General features: G+C 44.7%; 1 protein-coding gene across 1 annotated transcript in view; it reads right to left on the bottom strand.

Annotated features, from left to right (window-relative positions):
- greb1 (growth regulating estrogen receptor binding 1) overlaps positions 1-14665 on the bottom strand; it is a 375097-nt gene that overhangs the window by 132548 nt on the left and 227884 nt on the right. Inside the window, exons 13-16 of the mRNA XM_068017603.1 lie at positions 11882-12004; positions 8489-8497; positions 2582-2779; positions 333-513 (exon numbers count right to left, since the gene is read on the bottom strand). Of these exons, the coding sequence (XP_067873704.1) occupies positions 333-513; positions 2582-2779; positions 8489-8497; positions 11882-12004 (511 nt within the window). The remainder of the gene's footprint in view (positions 1-332; positions 514-2581; positions 2780-8488; positions 8498-11881; positions 12005-14665) is intronic.

Genomic DNA, 14665 nt, shown 5'->3' with positions numbered 1-14665 from the left:
GGGTGTGGCAGGGAGACAGTGCACATTCAGACTGAAATAGACAGTGGAAGCTGCATCTGCCAAACCACCCATGAGCAATGTCACTAGTATACTAGAAAATATATTGCATTAGTGAACAGAAAAAAAATGAGCACATGGTTCCATTTTGAACAACGGCAGATAAATTTTCTAAACCAAATTTTAATTTAAAAAAAAAATCATGAAAGTGATAGGACTACATTTCTAATTTTAGATATGGTGCAGACATATTTATTCCTACAGAGGAAACATAGGCTATATCCAACATCTTGTTCATAAACCTTTAAAGAATCAAATAAATTGTAGAGATTCACCTGGTCAAATCCCAGTGTGCATGGTCATGGATCAGTATGAACAGTGTGTAAGGGTTCTTTAATGCTTTTTGCTGAAAGGCTTCAAACTTGCTCTGAGCTTCTGTAGTAAGCTTCATTACATACTGCTCTGCACATTGATTTGCAACAGATTCTGCTTCCAATCCAAGTTCCACCAAAATCCCTGCAAAAAAACAGGCAAAGCCCAGAGTTTACACTTTGCTGAAACCCAACACAGATTTTTTTTGTTGTTGTTGCCAAGGCTGCTTTAGGTGCTTAAAGATATTCTAGCCAAGCACAATTATCAAGGATTAGCCTCTGTTAACGTGCTATTGAGCTTCTGGCGTGGCTTTTTTAAAAGAAAAATTTAAATGCCAGGTGCAATTTTCTGATGGTGGAAAGATCCAGATGATCACAAATGCATTGGGATTTTCATGGAAGTTCTAGATATCTACCAGTAATAACCACAATCCCTTTTAATGCATTTCTTCAGACACTGAGAATCCCTGTAATGTGCTACTGATTTTTTTCTCCCTATGGAGATGTCCTAATGATGGCTGATGAAAGGAACTATACTATAGATATGTAATCATGGAATGTATAAACATTTTTAATAAAGACACTATTTTTAGCATTCATAACATGTTATTAATCTTTAAACATAAAATACTTATCACATATAAGTTCAGTTGTCTGCTTTCAATGTTGAGAATCAGCTTTTTTTAGTTGCACTGGACACAGACAATTGTGCTCATGGTAAGGATCTTTATCTGCTAAGAAAGCATACCTGGAATTTGGGTGTGGTGGTAAGTTAGGCCCACAGGCTTTGCCATCCAATCATTTTAATAGATGGAAACCCTTGGCGAGTCAGCTGACCCTCTCACCTAACTACCCATTATGCGCTTGCCAGAAGCAAGCATTCATAAAATCTACCTTAAGAAACAGATGCAAGCACATTTTGTAGCATATGTTGTACCCAAGTATTTTACAATAACAGATTCAAGTAGGACTTAAAATCAATGTGTAGGAGTTCTTTAATACTCTTGCTGAAAAAAACGGAATATTCCTGACTGCATTTTCTTAAAGATAAGTAATTTCTTTTTAGCTTAACTCGGATTGGTTTTCCTTGAAATCTGAACTCAAGATAGTAACCTTTGATGAGGCACCTTCAGGAAAGCTGCAGGATCGAGCACTCTTCAAAGGGATCTGCATCTAGGGCTGAATTTTATCTTTAAAAAAAGGGCAGATTTGGGTCGGGTGGTGGGGGTCAGGGCAGGGGTGGGGTAAAGTTTCAGAAATCGGTTTCCTGACCCAAACCCACCCATTTTCAGCTTTAACTGACCAGAAGATGGGCGGGTGAGCAATCCGATCCAAGGAGGCGAGTTGCAACTTTAAAAACAATAATGAGGCACCTACTCCCTGCTCCACACAACCTTTCCTACAAGGCCTCTGACTGACTCCACTCCACCCCACCACCAGGCATCAATCCCCTCCCCTTCCACCAAGCCCCAATCCCCCCCTCCCCACCCCTCCGATCCCCCTAACACAGGGGTTCCGATCTTCCCCCCTCAGACACTTAACCTCACTCCCCGAGATCTACCCCCCACCCCCCCCCCCCGCCGCCCACCCAGTGTGGACTTACTTGCTGATGTGGCTGCCAGCAACCAACTCCCTGTCTAACCAGAGGCTGTCAATCAGGGCCTCCGTGTGGGGAACCGATCAGTGGCGTCACTGACATGAAAACTCCACAACATCTGGGGGAATCCCAAATTATGACTTCCCCCCGACTTTCAGATCAACCTGCTCCCTTACGGTCAGGGCAGCAAAATTTCTGCCAAGTGTATTTTCATCCACACAAGTCACTGAAGCTCATCAGTAATATTCTATTTTGATAGTCAATTTTTAATGAAATAAGAATCTTTTTTAAATGTTAAGGGACTTTTACTTTTGAAAAGTTTATGCAAGGTGAGTATCTCATCTTCAAGTTCCACTTTAAGCATTGACTCATGCTTTAAACTCAGAACATAAATAGAGGTAAAAATATTTAGTTGTTTGATTAGACCTGGTAAAATAAAATGTTCATCTATTAAGACACTTGCCTGTGATTTTCAAGTTTGCAAAGTTTTTGCCTCAACAATTAATTAAGATTTTCAGCACACAACTTCACTTAGCAAATCTGTTACATTTATAAACTTAGCTACTTCTAAAGCTGAAACGCAACAAAAATAGTGGCTTGAAATTCTAATACTTACCGGACTGCCTGACGCGCAGCACAGTCTGCTGGTAGGTCACTTCTGATGGAGGCACCAAAATAAGGAAGTCAACTTTCTCAAAGGAACCCAAATCCAGATTTTGCGTGCTGGAATCAGCAATAGCGCAGACATGGGACAGTAACTTACGAGCCACAGCAAGCTGGACAGGATGAATCTGACATGTTTCTTTGTTTGAAACTATGAAACACAAATAAACATTAAAAAGACAAAATCCAACAAATTCATCACTATTTTTTAAAATTTGAGTTTATTGAATTTATTCGGTTACTTAATCTGACTGGATAAATTGACAACAGATGTTGGAATTGTACTGATTTCACTCTAGTCCTCCAATCATCCTAACTAAAAGCATATAGAGCACCATCACAGAGGAAAACCATAATTTATTCATTACCTTCAAACTTTTTTTAAAATTATGATTATTGAATAAATATTCAGATCACATTTAAAACACTTCAACTGATTTTGTTCGTCATTGTTCACAGAGTAAAATCCTTGTCTCTCATTCCTCCAGCCACTGCCACTCCATCTGTTTCACATTCTCTAATTCCATGTGTCACCTCTCTGATTTTCTGGTCGTCTTGCACCCTTTCTGTCTCCCACTGTGGGCTGGATTTTGTAGTCGTGCTGCCGGGAGCAGTGGCGGGTGAGCAAAATGTTGGCTGTCCTGACTGTAACACTCACGGCTGTGCCGCTGCAATTACGCAGTGGGCAACCACTTACCATAATGATGGCGCCACCCACCCACCCCCCCACCAAACCATATGGCGGAGGCGACATTGGCGATGCTGTGAATGGCATCACATGATGGATCTTTAAAAGGCTGCCAGCCCTGCATTCACTCTCTCCTTGAATTGTACAGCAGATTAGTCATCAAAAAGGTCTGTACATTAGCATCAATTGCAATCACAGCAAGCAGAACCCCTGGGCATAGTGCTGAGAATGTCCGAGAAAGGGCAGCCCCATGTGATCCTCCTCCAGGCTGTAAGAGAAAGGCGACAGGTCCTCTTCCCCAGCAACGGCAAGGAGGCCCTCTCACCTGACCAAGCAAGCCTGGATGGAGATTGCGGAGCTGGTTAGCAGAAGAGGTCATTGACCTGAAATGTTAACTCTGCTTCTCTCTCCACAGATGCTGCCAGACCTGCTGAGTATTTCCAGCATTTCTTGTTTTTATTGCATAAAGGGGGCCCATATTCACATTGACATGCTGTACAGATGTGTGGTACGTAACAGTGACTGCATCCTTGCTCTTTCAGGAGAAGGCAGCTCACAACAAGCGTCCAAGATCAGTGGTGGGGTGCCCAAGCTGAGGCCTCTGTTGCAGGCCAAAACGGAGGTGCTGGAGTTAGCTGGGAGCCAAGCAGCATGTGCCATATCGGATGTGGAGCTCGAGGTCCTAATTGAAGACAGTGATTATTGCCAAACACAGAATGAATCGAACTTACGTTTCATATGCAAATCCTATGCTGTCATCATTGTGACATATGTACCATAACACCTAAATGTCTGTTCTTCACATTGTGTCTTGCAGGGCGGCGCCCACAAATGCTGGCGGATACCTAGGGAATGACAACGACTTCTGAGAAAGAGCTATACTTAGAGGATGCACCATCCCATCACACCCCTGCACCTTCCACCAGTGCAGATGCTTTCACCTCGGTGGGTATTCGATCGGGTATTAGAGTCGTGGTCACAAACTGGTGAGAGCACCACACTAGCGCCTGAGCAGCTGGCTGAGGCTGAGACAGCTGAGGCCTCTGACAGTTGGAGGACTGTGGGTTTTCAGGCCCATGCTGAGTCCCAGGCTGATGATGAGCTTCTGGTGTCAACAACACAGGGCATGCTGGAGTTAGATAAGGCAACATCTGGTGGAGATGCCAGAGCCATGCGCAGTCTTTAGCAGACGATGGAGAAGTCCATCCATGCAATGACTGGTGCATTGCTTCATTCATGGACAGGTTGTCGACCCTCATGGAGAGCCACATTCCACAGATGTGCAAACCCTCACCTTGGCCATGACTTCAATTTAGCAGTGGCTGGGCGAGAGAAAGACCAGGAGCATAGAGTATGTTTCTGCTCCTGGTCCTTCTCCGGAAAGCAGTGAGGATCCAACAAACCTTGTGAGAGAGGAAAGGCTGTGATCCACAACTGGGGTCTTCCCGCAGGGCGATCAGAGTGTGGACACTGACTCCACCGGTGAGTGCAGCTCCAGCAGCCGCAATGTCTGAGGACAGTCCTGTATTGGTGCAGGTGGCCTTCAGGCAGCCGGGGCCTCCAGGCCTCAGGCACCCACAGGACAACCACCAAAGTCATCTAAGGCCAAGGGGCATCCTAAGTAGCAGCCTGCCTCCAGTCCAGCTGCCAACGCAGAGGTAATAACGCGAAGGAGCACCCACAAACGTATTTAAAAGACACCTTGACCCATATAGAACCATAGAAAAATTACAGCACAGAAGGAGGCCATTCAGCCCATCGAGTCTGTGCCAGCCAAAAAAAATCTAGCTGCTCAATCTAATCTCACCTTCCAGCACCTGGTCCGTAGCCTTGCAGGTTACAGCACTTCAGGTGCATGTCCAGGTACCTTTCAAATGAGTTGAGGGTTTCTGCCTCCACCACCATTCCTGACAGTGAATTCCAGACACCCACCACCCTCTGGTTGAAAAAGTTTTCCCTCATGTCCCCTCTAATCCTTCTACCAATCACCTTAAATCTGTGCCCCCTGGTAACTGACCTCACCACCAGGGGAAACAGGTCCTTCCTGTCTACTCTGTCTAGGCCCCTCATAGTTTTGTACAACTCAATTAAGTCACCGCTCAGCCTCCTCTGTTCCAGGGAAAACAACCCTAGCCTATCCAATCTTTCCTCATAGCTGCTACTTTCAAGCCTGGCATCGTTCTTGTAAATCTCCTCTATACTATCTCCAGAGCAATTATGTCCTTCCTGTAATGTGGTGACCAGAACTGTATGCAATATTTCAGCTGTGGCCTAACCAGCGTTTTATACAGTTCCAGCATTACATCCCTGCTTTTGCATTCTATACCTCAGCCAATAAAGGAAAGCAATCCATATGCCTTCTTCACTACTCTATCTACCTGTCCTGCCACCTTCAGGGACTTGTGGACATGCACTCCAAGTTCTCTCACTTCTTCTACCCCTCTCAATATCCTCCCATTTATTGTGTATTCCCTCGCTTTGTTTGCGCTCCCCAAAGGCATTACCTCACATTTCTCTGGATTGAATTCCATTTGCCACATTTCCACCCACTAAATCAAACCATTGATATCATTCTTGAGTCTACAGCTATCCTCTTCACTATCAACTACACGGCCAATTTTTGTGTCAACAAATCATGCCTCCCACATTTAAGTCCAAATCATTAATATATACCACATACAGCAAGGGTCCCAACACGGAGCCTTGTGGAATGCCACTGGAAACTGCTTTCCATTCGCAAAAACATTCGTCAACTACTACTGTTTGTTTCCTATCACTGAGCCATTTTTGGATCCAACCTGCCACATTCCCCTGTATGGGTTTTCATGAGTGAGACAGATATGTCATGTGCACTTCAATTAAATATGTTGTCCTGCCAATCATCAGCCTTTATTGTCTGAAAAACTCATTCCACCATGGAGTGACTATGTGTCTTTCAATTACATCATAAGCCTTACAAGTACTGCCAATGTAACCAAAGACATCAATGCCATGCCAATGTGCATGAGGTGTGTCACTGCACAAATGATGTCACATGGGCAATGGCTCATTTTGTTGCCGCCAGTTATGCAGGAGAAACGGATATTATGGAGACAGGAGTTCAGACGACATGCATGATGGAGAGTTGTGTTTTGGAAAAATATTTATCGAAGTTCAGGGATTCTGGAAGCACCCAGTTATCAGTCTTTGCCTTGCCTCCTTTGCTCGCTAGGTCGGCATTCTACACTGCTCTCTGTGTTCTTGTTCTTGAGTGCCCTCTGTGTCCTCGTCATCAGAGGATGTGTCATGCTTCCATACTTATTCATCTTGCAAGGCTTCCCCCCTCCATTGTGCAGAACACAGCAGACTATAACAATGCGCACAGCCCTGTCTGGTGCCTCTTGCAGGCCTCCACCAGATCTACCAAGGCAACGGAAGCGCATGTTCACCTTACGAACCAGGCAGGAGGAGTACACTGTCTTTTCGAGTTCCATTTCTCCACAGGTCATAACATATATTTAAATGTTTACCCAGTTACCAATACAGTCAATCATATACTATACTCTTTATCCCAGAATAAAATACACCCACCAGGTTTCTTTAATAAACAACAAAATTATCTGTTTATTATAAAACAAGACTTATCCAGTAATGAAGCAAAGCACTAACACACATATTGAAATATGAAAGTTCCCTTTTTACCTTAGCCCCTCACACCGCCCCCCCCGATTAACTGAAAAATAAAGAGATTTTCTCTGCAGAGCTCTTACACAAAAAACTCAAAAAAGAGTACTTTGGCCAAATACTTGTTAATTCTGGAAGAAAAAAAAGATATGGGAGGATGACAGTTGTCACTTTTGGTCTGGCATCCGGGTATAAGGAGATGGATCACTGGGATCTTTTCTGGAGTAGTTCATTCAGGAAATGTGAAGTAGTAGTCTGGTAGACTTTCCAGGAGAAATGTGCACAGTGGCGCAGTGGTAAGCACCGCAGCCTCACAGCTCCAGCGACCCGGGTGCTCCGGTTTCCTCCCACATGCCAAAGACTTGCAGGCTGATAGGTAAATTGGCCATTATAAATTGCCCCTAGTATAGGTAGGTGGTAGGGAAATATAGGGACAGGTGGAGATGTGGTAGGAATATGGAATTAGTGTAGGATTAGTATAAATGGGTGGTTGAAAGTCGGCACAGACTCGGTGGGCCGAAGGGCCTGTTTCAGTGCTGTATCTCTAAAAAAAAATAACCAATACCATTTTTAGACTTGGGTTAAGTCGCCCCTTGCTCTTCGCACTGAAAATGTTTATTGATACTGGTGGAGCCATGCTTAATGGAACTCCAGTATTGAAGAATTCTTAGATTTTACTATAGGAGGAGGCTTGATATTTGACTGATCATGGAAAATATTATTTAACACAAATAGATAAACCAGTACATGCTTACGAAAATTTGTTGATAAAATAGTAATTGTTAGGCCATATAATTAAAGTCTTTGCTGTTAAACGCTAACATTCTTTATGATCTGCTTCATGTACAGTGTTTCGGTATCATAGCTCACAAGGTGACTTTCACTTGACCGGTGTCATCTTCATTTCTTTCTGCTACCTCCTCTGGGTCTCTTCTCTTGCACAGCCTCTTCTGTGCCTTTGTCCCCTTTCTTTGTTATCCCTGTAGGTCTTTTTCCCCAATAGCTTTCCTTCTGTCCTGCATCTTTTGTTCTTGACATCCACTCTTTCTTCTAGAGGGATGAGCTACAATGTTGTTTTTCTTTTAATAATTTTTCCACCTCTTCCGGATTTCTAAAGTACCCTCATGCATGTAATGAGTTCCTGATGTTGTCTGTTACAACATAAATGAGATGCGTGGGGTCCAGTTTGCTGAAGATCTCAAACAGGTTTATTACAGCTAAACTATTATATCCAGTACAGAGCAAACTATTTACAGAACCTTACTCTGCGTGTTACAGTTGCAGAGTGGCCCTGGCTTTGAGTCACATGACTATGTCCTGCTATGTAACTCATTAGCATACTAAGATCTTAAAGGACATCAGTCTTAAAGGCTATGCACAAGTGGTATCAACTGGTATCTTGATAGGTATAATACTGTTTTTGTTCTGTAAAAGTTTTGCAAACAAATCGGCATAAATAAAAAATTGTTTTTCCTTGTATCAAAGGGTAGAGTTCATGAGTTTCGCTACCAACAGAGCCTTTCATTTTAATAGATGGAAAGCCTTAAACACACACCTGTAATTTCTTGATGTGCTTCACAGGCAGGTGAACCTATCCATTAGTATCACAAACTTGAAAAATTGCTTGTCTTTCCACAGAGGGATCTGGGTGTCCTGATACATGAATCACAAAAAGTTAGTATGTAGGTACAGAAGTGATTTGGAAGGTAAATGGAATGTTGGTGTTTATTGCAAGGGGAATGGAATATAAAAGAAGGGAAGTTCTGCGACAGTTGTATAGGGCATTGGTGAAACCACGTCTGGAATGTTGTGTACAGTTTTGGTCTCCTTACTTAAAGGATATAATTGCATTGGAAGCAGTTCAGAGAAGGTTCACTCAACTGATTCCTGCGATGAAGGGGTTTTGAACAGGTTGGGCCTATATCCTTTGGAATTAAGAAGAATGAGGGGTGATCTTATTGAACCATATACAATCCTGAGGGGACCTGACAGAGTGGATGCTGAGAGGATGTTTCCTATTATGGGAGAGCAAAGAACAAGGGGACACAGTTTAAAAATAAGGGGTCTCCCATTTGAGACGGAGATGAGAAATTTTTTTCTCTCAGAGGGTTGTTAGTCTGTGGAATTCTTTTCCCCAGAGAGCAGTGGGGGCTGGGTCATTGAATATCTTTAAGGCTGAGTTGGATAGATTCATGATTGACCAGGTAGTCAAAAGTTATAGCAGATAGACAGAAAGTAGAGTTGAGGCTGCAATCAGATCAGCCATGATCTTATCAAACGGCAGAGCAGGCTCGAGGGGCCGAATGGCCTACTCCTGCTCCTAACTCGTATGTTCTTATGTATGTACATATAAAAGTTCAACAGCTTTATATCAAATGCTGTTGAATGTCCTGCTGCTGCTGGGGCGACACAGTGGCGCAGTGGTTAGCACCGCAGCCTCACAGCTCCAGCGACCCGGGTTCAATTCTGGGTACTGCCTGTGTGGAGTTTGCAAGTTTTCCCTGTGTCTGCGTGGGTTTCCTCCGGGTGCTCCAGTTTCCTCCCACAGCCAAAAAAAGACTTGCAGGTTGATAGGTAAATTGGCCATTATAAATTGCCCCTAGTATAGGTAGGTGGTAGGGGAATATAGGGACAGGTGGGGATGTTGTAGGAATATGGAATTAGTGTAGGATTAGTATAAATGGGTGGTTGATGGTCGGCACAGACTCGGTGGGCCGAAGGGCCTGTTTCAGTGCTGTATCACTAAAACTAAAACTAAACTTTCATAACAATACCAATGGCCTGCTCGATGGTTGCTCGGCTGGAGCCGTGGCAGGTGTTGTAAAGCTCTTCAGCCTCATCAGTGGGGTTCCTCACTGGCATCAAGAAGTCACTTCATCAAGGGGTAGCCTTTATCCCCAAGAATCCACCCCTGATGGTGAGTGGGGAGAGTGAAAAGCAGTGGCACCTGGGACTGGCACAGTATGAACGAGTCCTGGCAGCTGCCCGCAAAGTGGACACACACTTGCAGGAAGTGCTTTCTGCGGTCACACAGTAGTTGGGCATTGATTAAATGAAACCTCTTTCTGTTTATGAAGGTGGTTGGTTGGTCCTTGGGAGCCTTGATGGCCACATGCGTGCAGCTGATGACACCTTCCACCTGTGGGAATCCCACAATGGCCCCAAATCCAATGGTCCTGTTGGCCTGACTCTCAGGGTCAGTCCTGAAGCAGAGATAGTTGCTGGCCCTCCTGAACAAAGCACCAGTCACCTCCTTGATGCAGCGGCTCACAGTGGAGTGACAGGCTCTACACATGTCGTCGGTGGATCCCTGGAATGATCCAGAGGTGTTGAGGTTTAGGGTCACAGTAATTTCGAGGGACAAAGGCAGAGGTTGACCACCAAAGGCCATTAATTGCAGGTCATCATTCATCAGTCCGCAGAGGTGTGCGATGGCCTCTCTGGACATCCGCAGTCATCTCTGGCACTGGCGCTCAGACATCTGGAGGTATGTCATCCGATTCCTATCGGCTCGCTGGCATATCCAGGCTACTCTGTGCCTTGGTGGCTGCTGCTGCTCACATCTGGGAGATTCCTCCTGGGCCCACCTCCGCCGGCGATGTCTCATCACAGCAAAGGGATCCAGGAAGACAGGGTGGATCATACCCATCTCTGTGCTCCTGTTAATTTTGGGTTCCCTCAAAAGGTCAATTACAGTTATGTGGGCAGAGGTTTGTCTTAATTCCTGTTTCAGCAGTATTCCGGCATGAGCTCTACAGTATGGCATGACGTTGCCCACAAAATTTTTAAATAAGTGCGAGCCATCATGACCGTCGGAATACCATTTGAGTTGCCTGCACTGGACCCCGACAAAAGCAACCGATACGGTTGTCCAGTTCTGCACACCCTCCCCCGCAACAGTGTATCCACTTGTAGAGTTTCCCCCCTTCCCCCCTCAACCATAAACAATTGCAGAGTTTCCCCTTCTCCCCCCCCCCCCCCCACTCCCCACCACCCCTTAATGATACATAATTGCAGAGTTCAACCTCCCCTCACTTCTGGGGATTAAACTTAGTAGCAGTGTCCGATGTTGAAACAAATCCAAAGGACTGCAAGGCAAAACTTACCTAATCTTTGCAGCCACCAAGGTCTCTCGCCTCGGTGGCGCTAGCTTTTCAAGGTCGGGAAAGTGAAGGCACATGAGAGCCGCACGACAAGCTGAAGATTGCGAACGGCTGGTAGGATCGCGGCAAACTGCATTCTAATCAATGCAGAAAGGTATTTTACATATTTAAATTACGGCCCCATTGCAGAGTGGTGGAGATAACGCCACGAAACTATGCTGCCTCTGGGAAAATCAGAACCCAGCATTATGGCGTTGGGTTCAGTGGCTGCTCCTATTCTCTAGCCCCCGCCGCCACGAAACCCGCCTTCCAGCTGCACACAAGAGCCAGCCCTTTCTCTCTATGTATAGCTCTGTGACATTCTTTTGTTGTCATCTATGGATCAATCTGCCTCTTAAGTCTATCTCACTCCTTTTGATTCTCTTTTTCGCAAATCATATTTTTATATCTTGCATTTTATATTTTAGCTGGAAAGCCAAGGAGAAATAGGCACCAATTCCACTGGGCGGAAAGGGGAACAATAAACTGATAGGAGTTGAAAATGATGAAGAAAAAGTCTTCCTTGAATGAAGATACAAATTTTGTACAGTAATAGTCTGTCCATCTTTCTCAACCAGATGATGTGTCCACAAGATCCATTTCCACCTGTTTGCCACTTAGCCGATCAGCATTCTTCCATCGAACAAATGAGCAAATTTTGACTTTTAAGAAGTGTTTCGAATATTGCTGGATAGTACTTAATAATCTCAAATGTTTCTAATTGCATGCAAATGGTAAAGGAATTAGTCTTGGTGCTTACCTGAACAAATAGTGGGTCTCTGAGCTGTGGGATCATCCAATTTCTTTAATGAAGCAGTGAAACAAGAGCCTTGACAATTCCTTGCCAGACTGCACTTTTCTAAGAGTGTGTCGATATCTCCTTCTAGTCAAAATAAGAAGATAGCAAATAAGTTACATTCATTATCTAGACATTTTAACCTGATCTCTTCAGCTCGATTTCTCCAACTGGTGTTCAGTCTTGAATACCAGTGAGAGTGATGATACTTCTGGGGAGTGCAGCCAGAACCATGTCCATGGCACCACGGGTGGCTCAGCTATATGGGAAGGGACAGGAGGAAGATTAGGAAAGCAATAGCAATAGAGGATTCTATAGTTTGGGGAATGGACAGGTGTTTCTGCGGCCACAGATGTGAATCCAGGATGGTATGTTGCCTTGCTGGTGCCAGGGTCAAGGATGTTACTGAGCAGCTGAGAGCTGCTGAGAAACTAAACTAAACTAAAAGTTACTGAGAATGCCGAGCATTCTGAGGAGGGAAGGGTGAACAGCCAGAGATCATAGAGTCAGAGTTGTACAGCATAGAAACAGGCCCTTTGGCCCACCGTGTCCATGCCAACCATACCAATGACATAGGTACAAAAAGGAGTAAGGCCTTGCAGGTATCTTTTAGGGAGCTAGGAAGTAGACTAGCAAGCAGGACCACAAAAGTAGTAATCTTTGGATTACTCCTTGTGCCACATGCTAGTGGGTATAGAAGTAGGGGGATAGAGCAGATGAAGGCATGTCTGGAGAGATGGTGCAGTAGGGCTTCAGATTCCTGGGACACTGGGACCGGTTCTGGGGGAGATGGGACCTATACAGGCCGATGTGGTGCAACTAAACATAGCCGGGTCCAGAGCGTGGAGTGGTTTGCTCATGTGACTGGGGAGGGTTTAAACTAGCTTGGGAAAGGGATGGGAACCAGGATATAGCAATAGAAAAGAGAAACAAGGTGCACAAAGGATTAGCAGATAGAGTAGGAAATAGTATGGTATTAGGTGGGGTCAGACTAAGAGGGAATGCAAACAAGTCTAAATTAAGTATATTGTGCATGCATGTAAATGCACAAAGTGTTGTAAATCAGGTTGGCAACCTGCAGGCACAGATAACCACATGGGACTACGATATCATGGTGATAACAGAGACCTGGCTCAAAAAGGGGCAGGAGTGGGTACTAAATATTCCTGGATACAAGCAGCTGAATTTTACCAGGAGCATCAGGACCCCAATGTCCCAAGCCCACACTTGCAGCAGCGGGGCCCGCTCAACAATTTTACCACAGGCAGCCTCCCAATTGCGGAGACAGTGAGAAGACTCCTGATGCTGTTGGCTCACAGGACCAGTCTCAGCAGCACCACCAGGAGAGATGGGAGCTGCAGAGGAATTCAGGAGACCTCAGGCCTACAGCAGGTAAGTAAAAAAAAAAAAATCACCAGGGCTCAGTTTTGGAGGGGAAACCCTCACTGGGGCCATGGGGGCTGCCTTCCCTGCCCACAGCCCCTTTTTTATTCCAAGCATGGCCCCCCGCTCCCCCCCAGGTAGCTGCTGGGAGGCTGCATCCATTTAGCTGGTGGTCAGCCCACTGCCGGCAAAATGCCCTGACATCTGAACCGCATCGGGGAGCCAATCCAATGCAGCTTCCCATGATTTTACGAGCCCCCCTGCCTCCTGGGAGCTGGTAAAATCCTGGCCTCGGTGTTCAAGAAAGATAGGGAAGGAAAGAAAGGAGGAGGGGTGGCAGTAGTGATTAAGATGAATATTACAATGCTGGAGAGAGAGGATGTCCCAGAGGCATCGATGACTCGATGGGCCGAAGGGCCTCTTCTGCACTGTATTATTCTGTGATTCATCAAAAACAGAATCTATTTTTCTTAGAGTTAAGAAACAACAGATATAACATTACACTACTGTGTATATTCTGGAAGCCACCAACTAGCGGGAAAATTTAGAGGAGCAAATTTGCAGTGAAATTAGAGAGGTGCAAAAACTACAGAGTAGCGATAACGGGGACTCTAATTCTGCTAAAATAGATTGGGATAGTATAATGAAGATGCTTCTATATTTTTTGTTAATTATTTTTGAGGACTCGTATTTAAATTGTGGCGATGGATTCATTGGAAGTCTGAAGATTTTATAAATGCTGGACTTAGTTCCGTTGTTGAAAGTTCACAGAAAGGACACTGAGATGTTGTTTGATAACAACCTTTGCTGGAAATCATGTGCTTTAAGCTCGATAAACAACAGAAACTTTGGTGACCTGGAGAAGATGTTTACAGAGAAGCCACATGTCAAGGTTTATGGAGGTCAAGAGGTTGACTTTCTCTTTGTGGTTTTGCTTCTGAAGATTTTTTTTGGCAGTTGGGGTGTGAACTGTTTTGAAGACAGTTGGTGTTGCCCGCCAAGGAAAAAGAAACACTCAGCTCATCTCTTTCTCTACCTCTTTTGAAGAAACCCTGCAAAGATCCAATGTGGGAGAGCTAAAGTTCCTGGTGTTGAATCTCTCCTGAGAAGCTGGAAAGTCTGCCAGATCTTGACATCTCCAGAAGAAATTGCTTCTGAAAAGATCCCAGTGACCCATCTCCATATAACTGATCAGACCAAAAGGGACAACTTATTTCCTTCCACATCTTCTCTCTTTATCTTCAAAAATTAGCAAGTATTTGGCCAAAGTATTCTTTTTGTGTCTTTTTTGTAACAGACTTCTGCAGAGAGAATTCCTTTTTTTTTCAGTGTGCGCGCATGTGTGGGGAATATAAAAAGGGAACT

This window comes from Heterodontus francisci, chromosome 3 (assembly GCF_036365525.1).
Source record: "Heterodontus francisci isolate sHetFra1 chromosome 3, sHetFra1.hap1, whole genome shotgun sequence".
Taxonomy (NCBI): Eukaryota; Metazoa; Chordata; class Chondrichthyes; order Heterodontiformes; family Heterodontidae; genus Heterodontus; species Heterodontus francisci.
The sequence above is the reverse complement of the archived record's forward strand: the minus strand, read 5'-3'. Positions and strand labels throughout refer to the sequence as shown.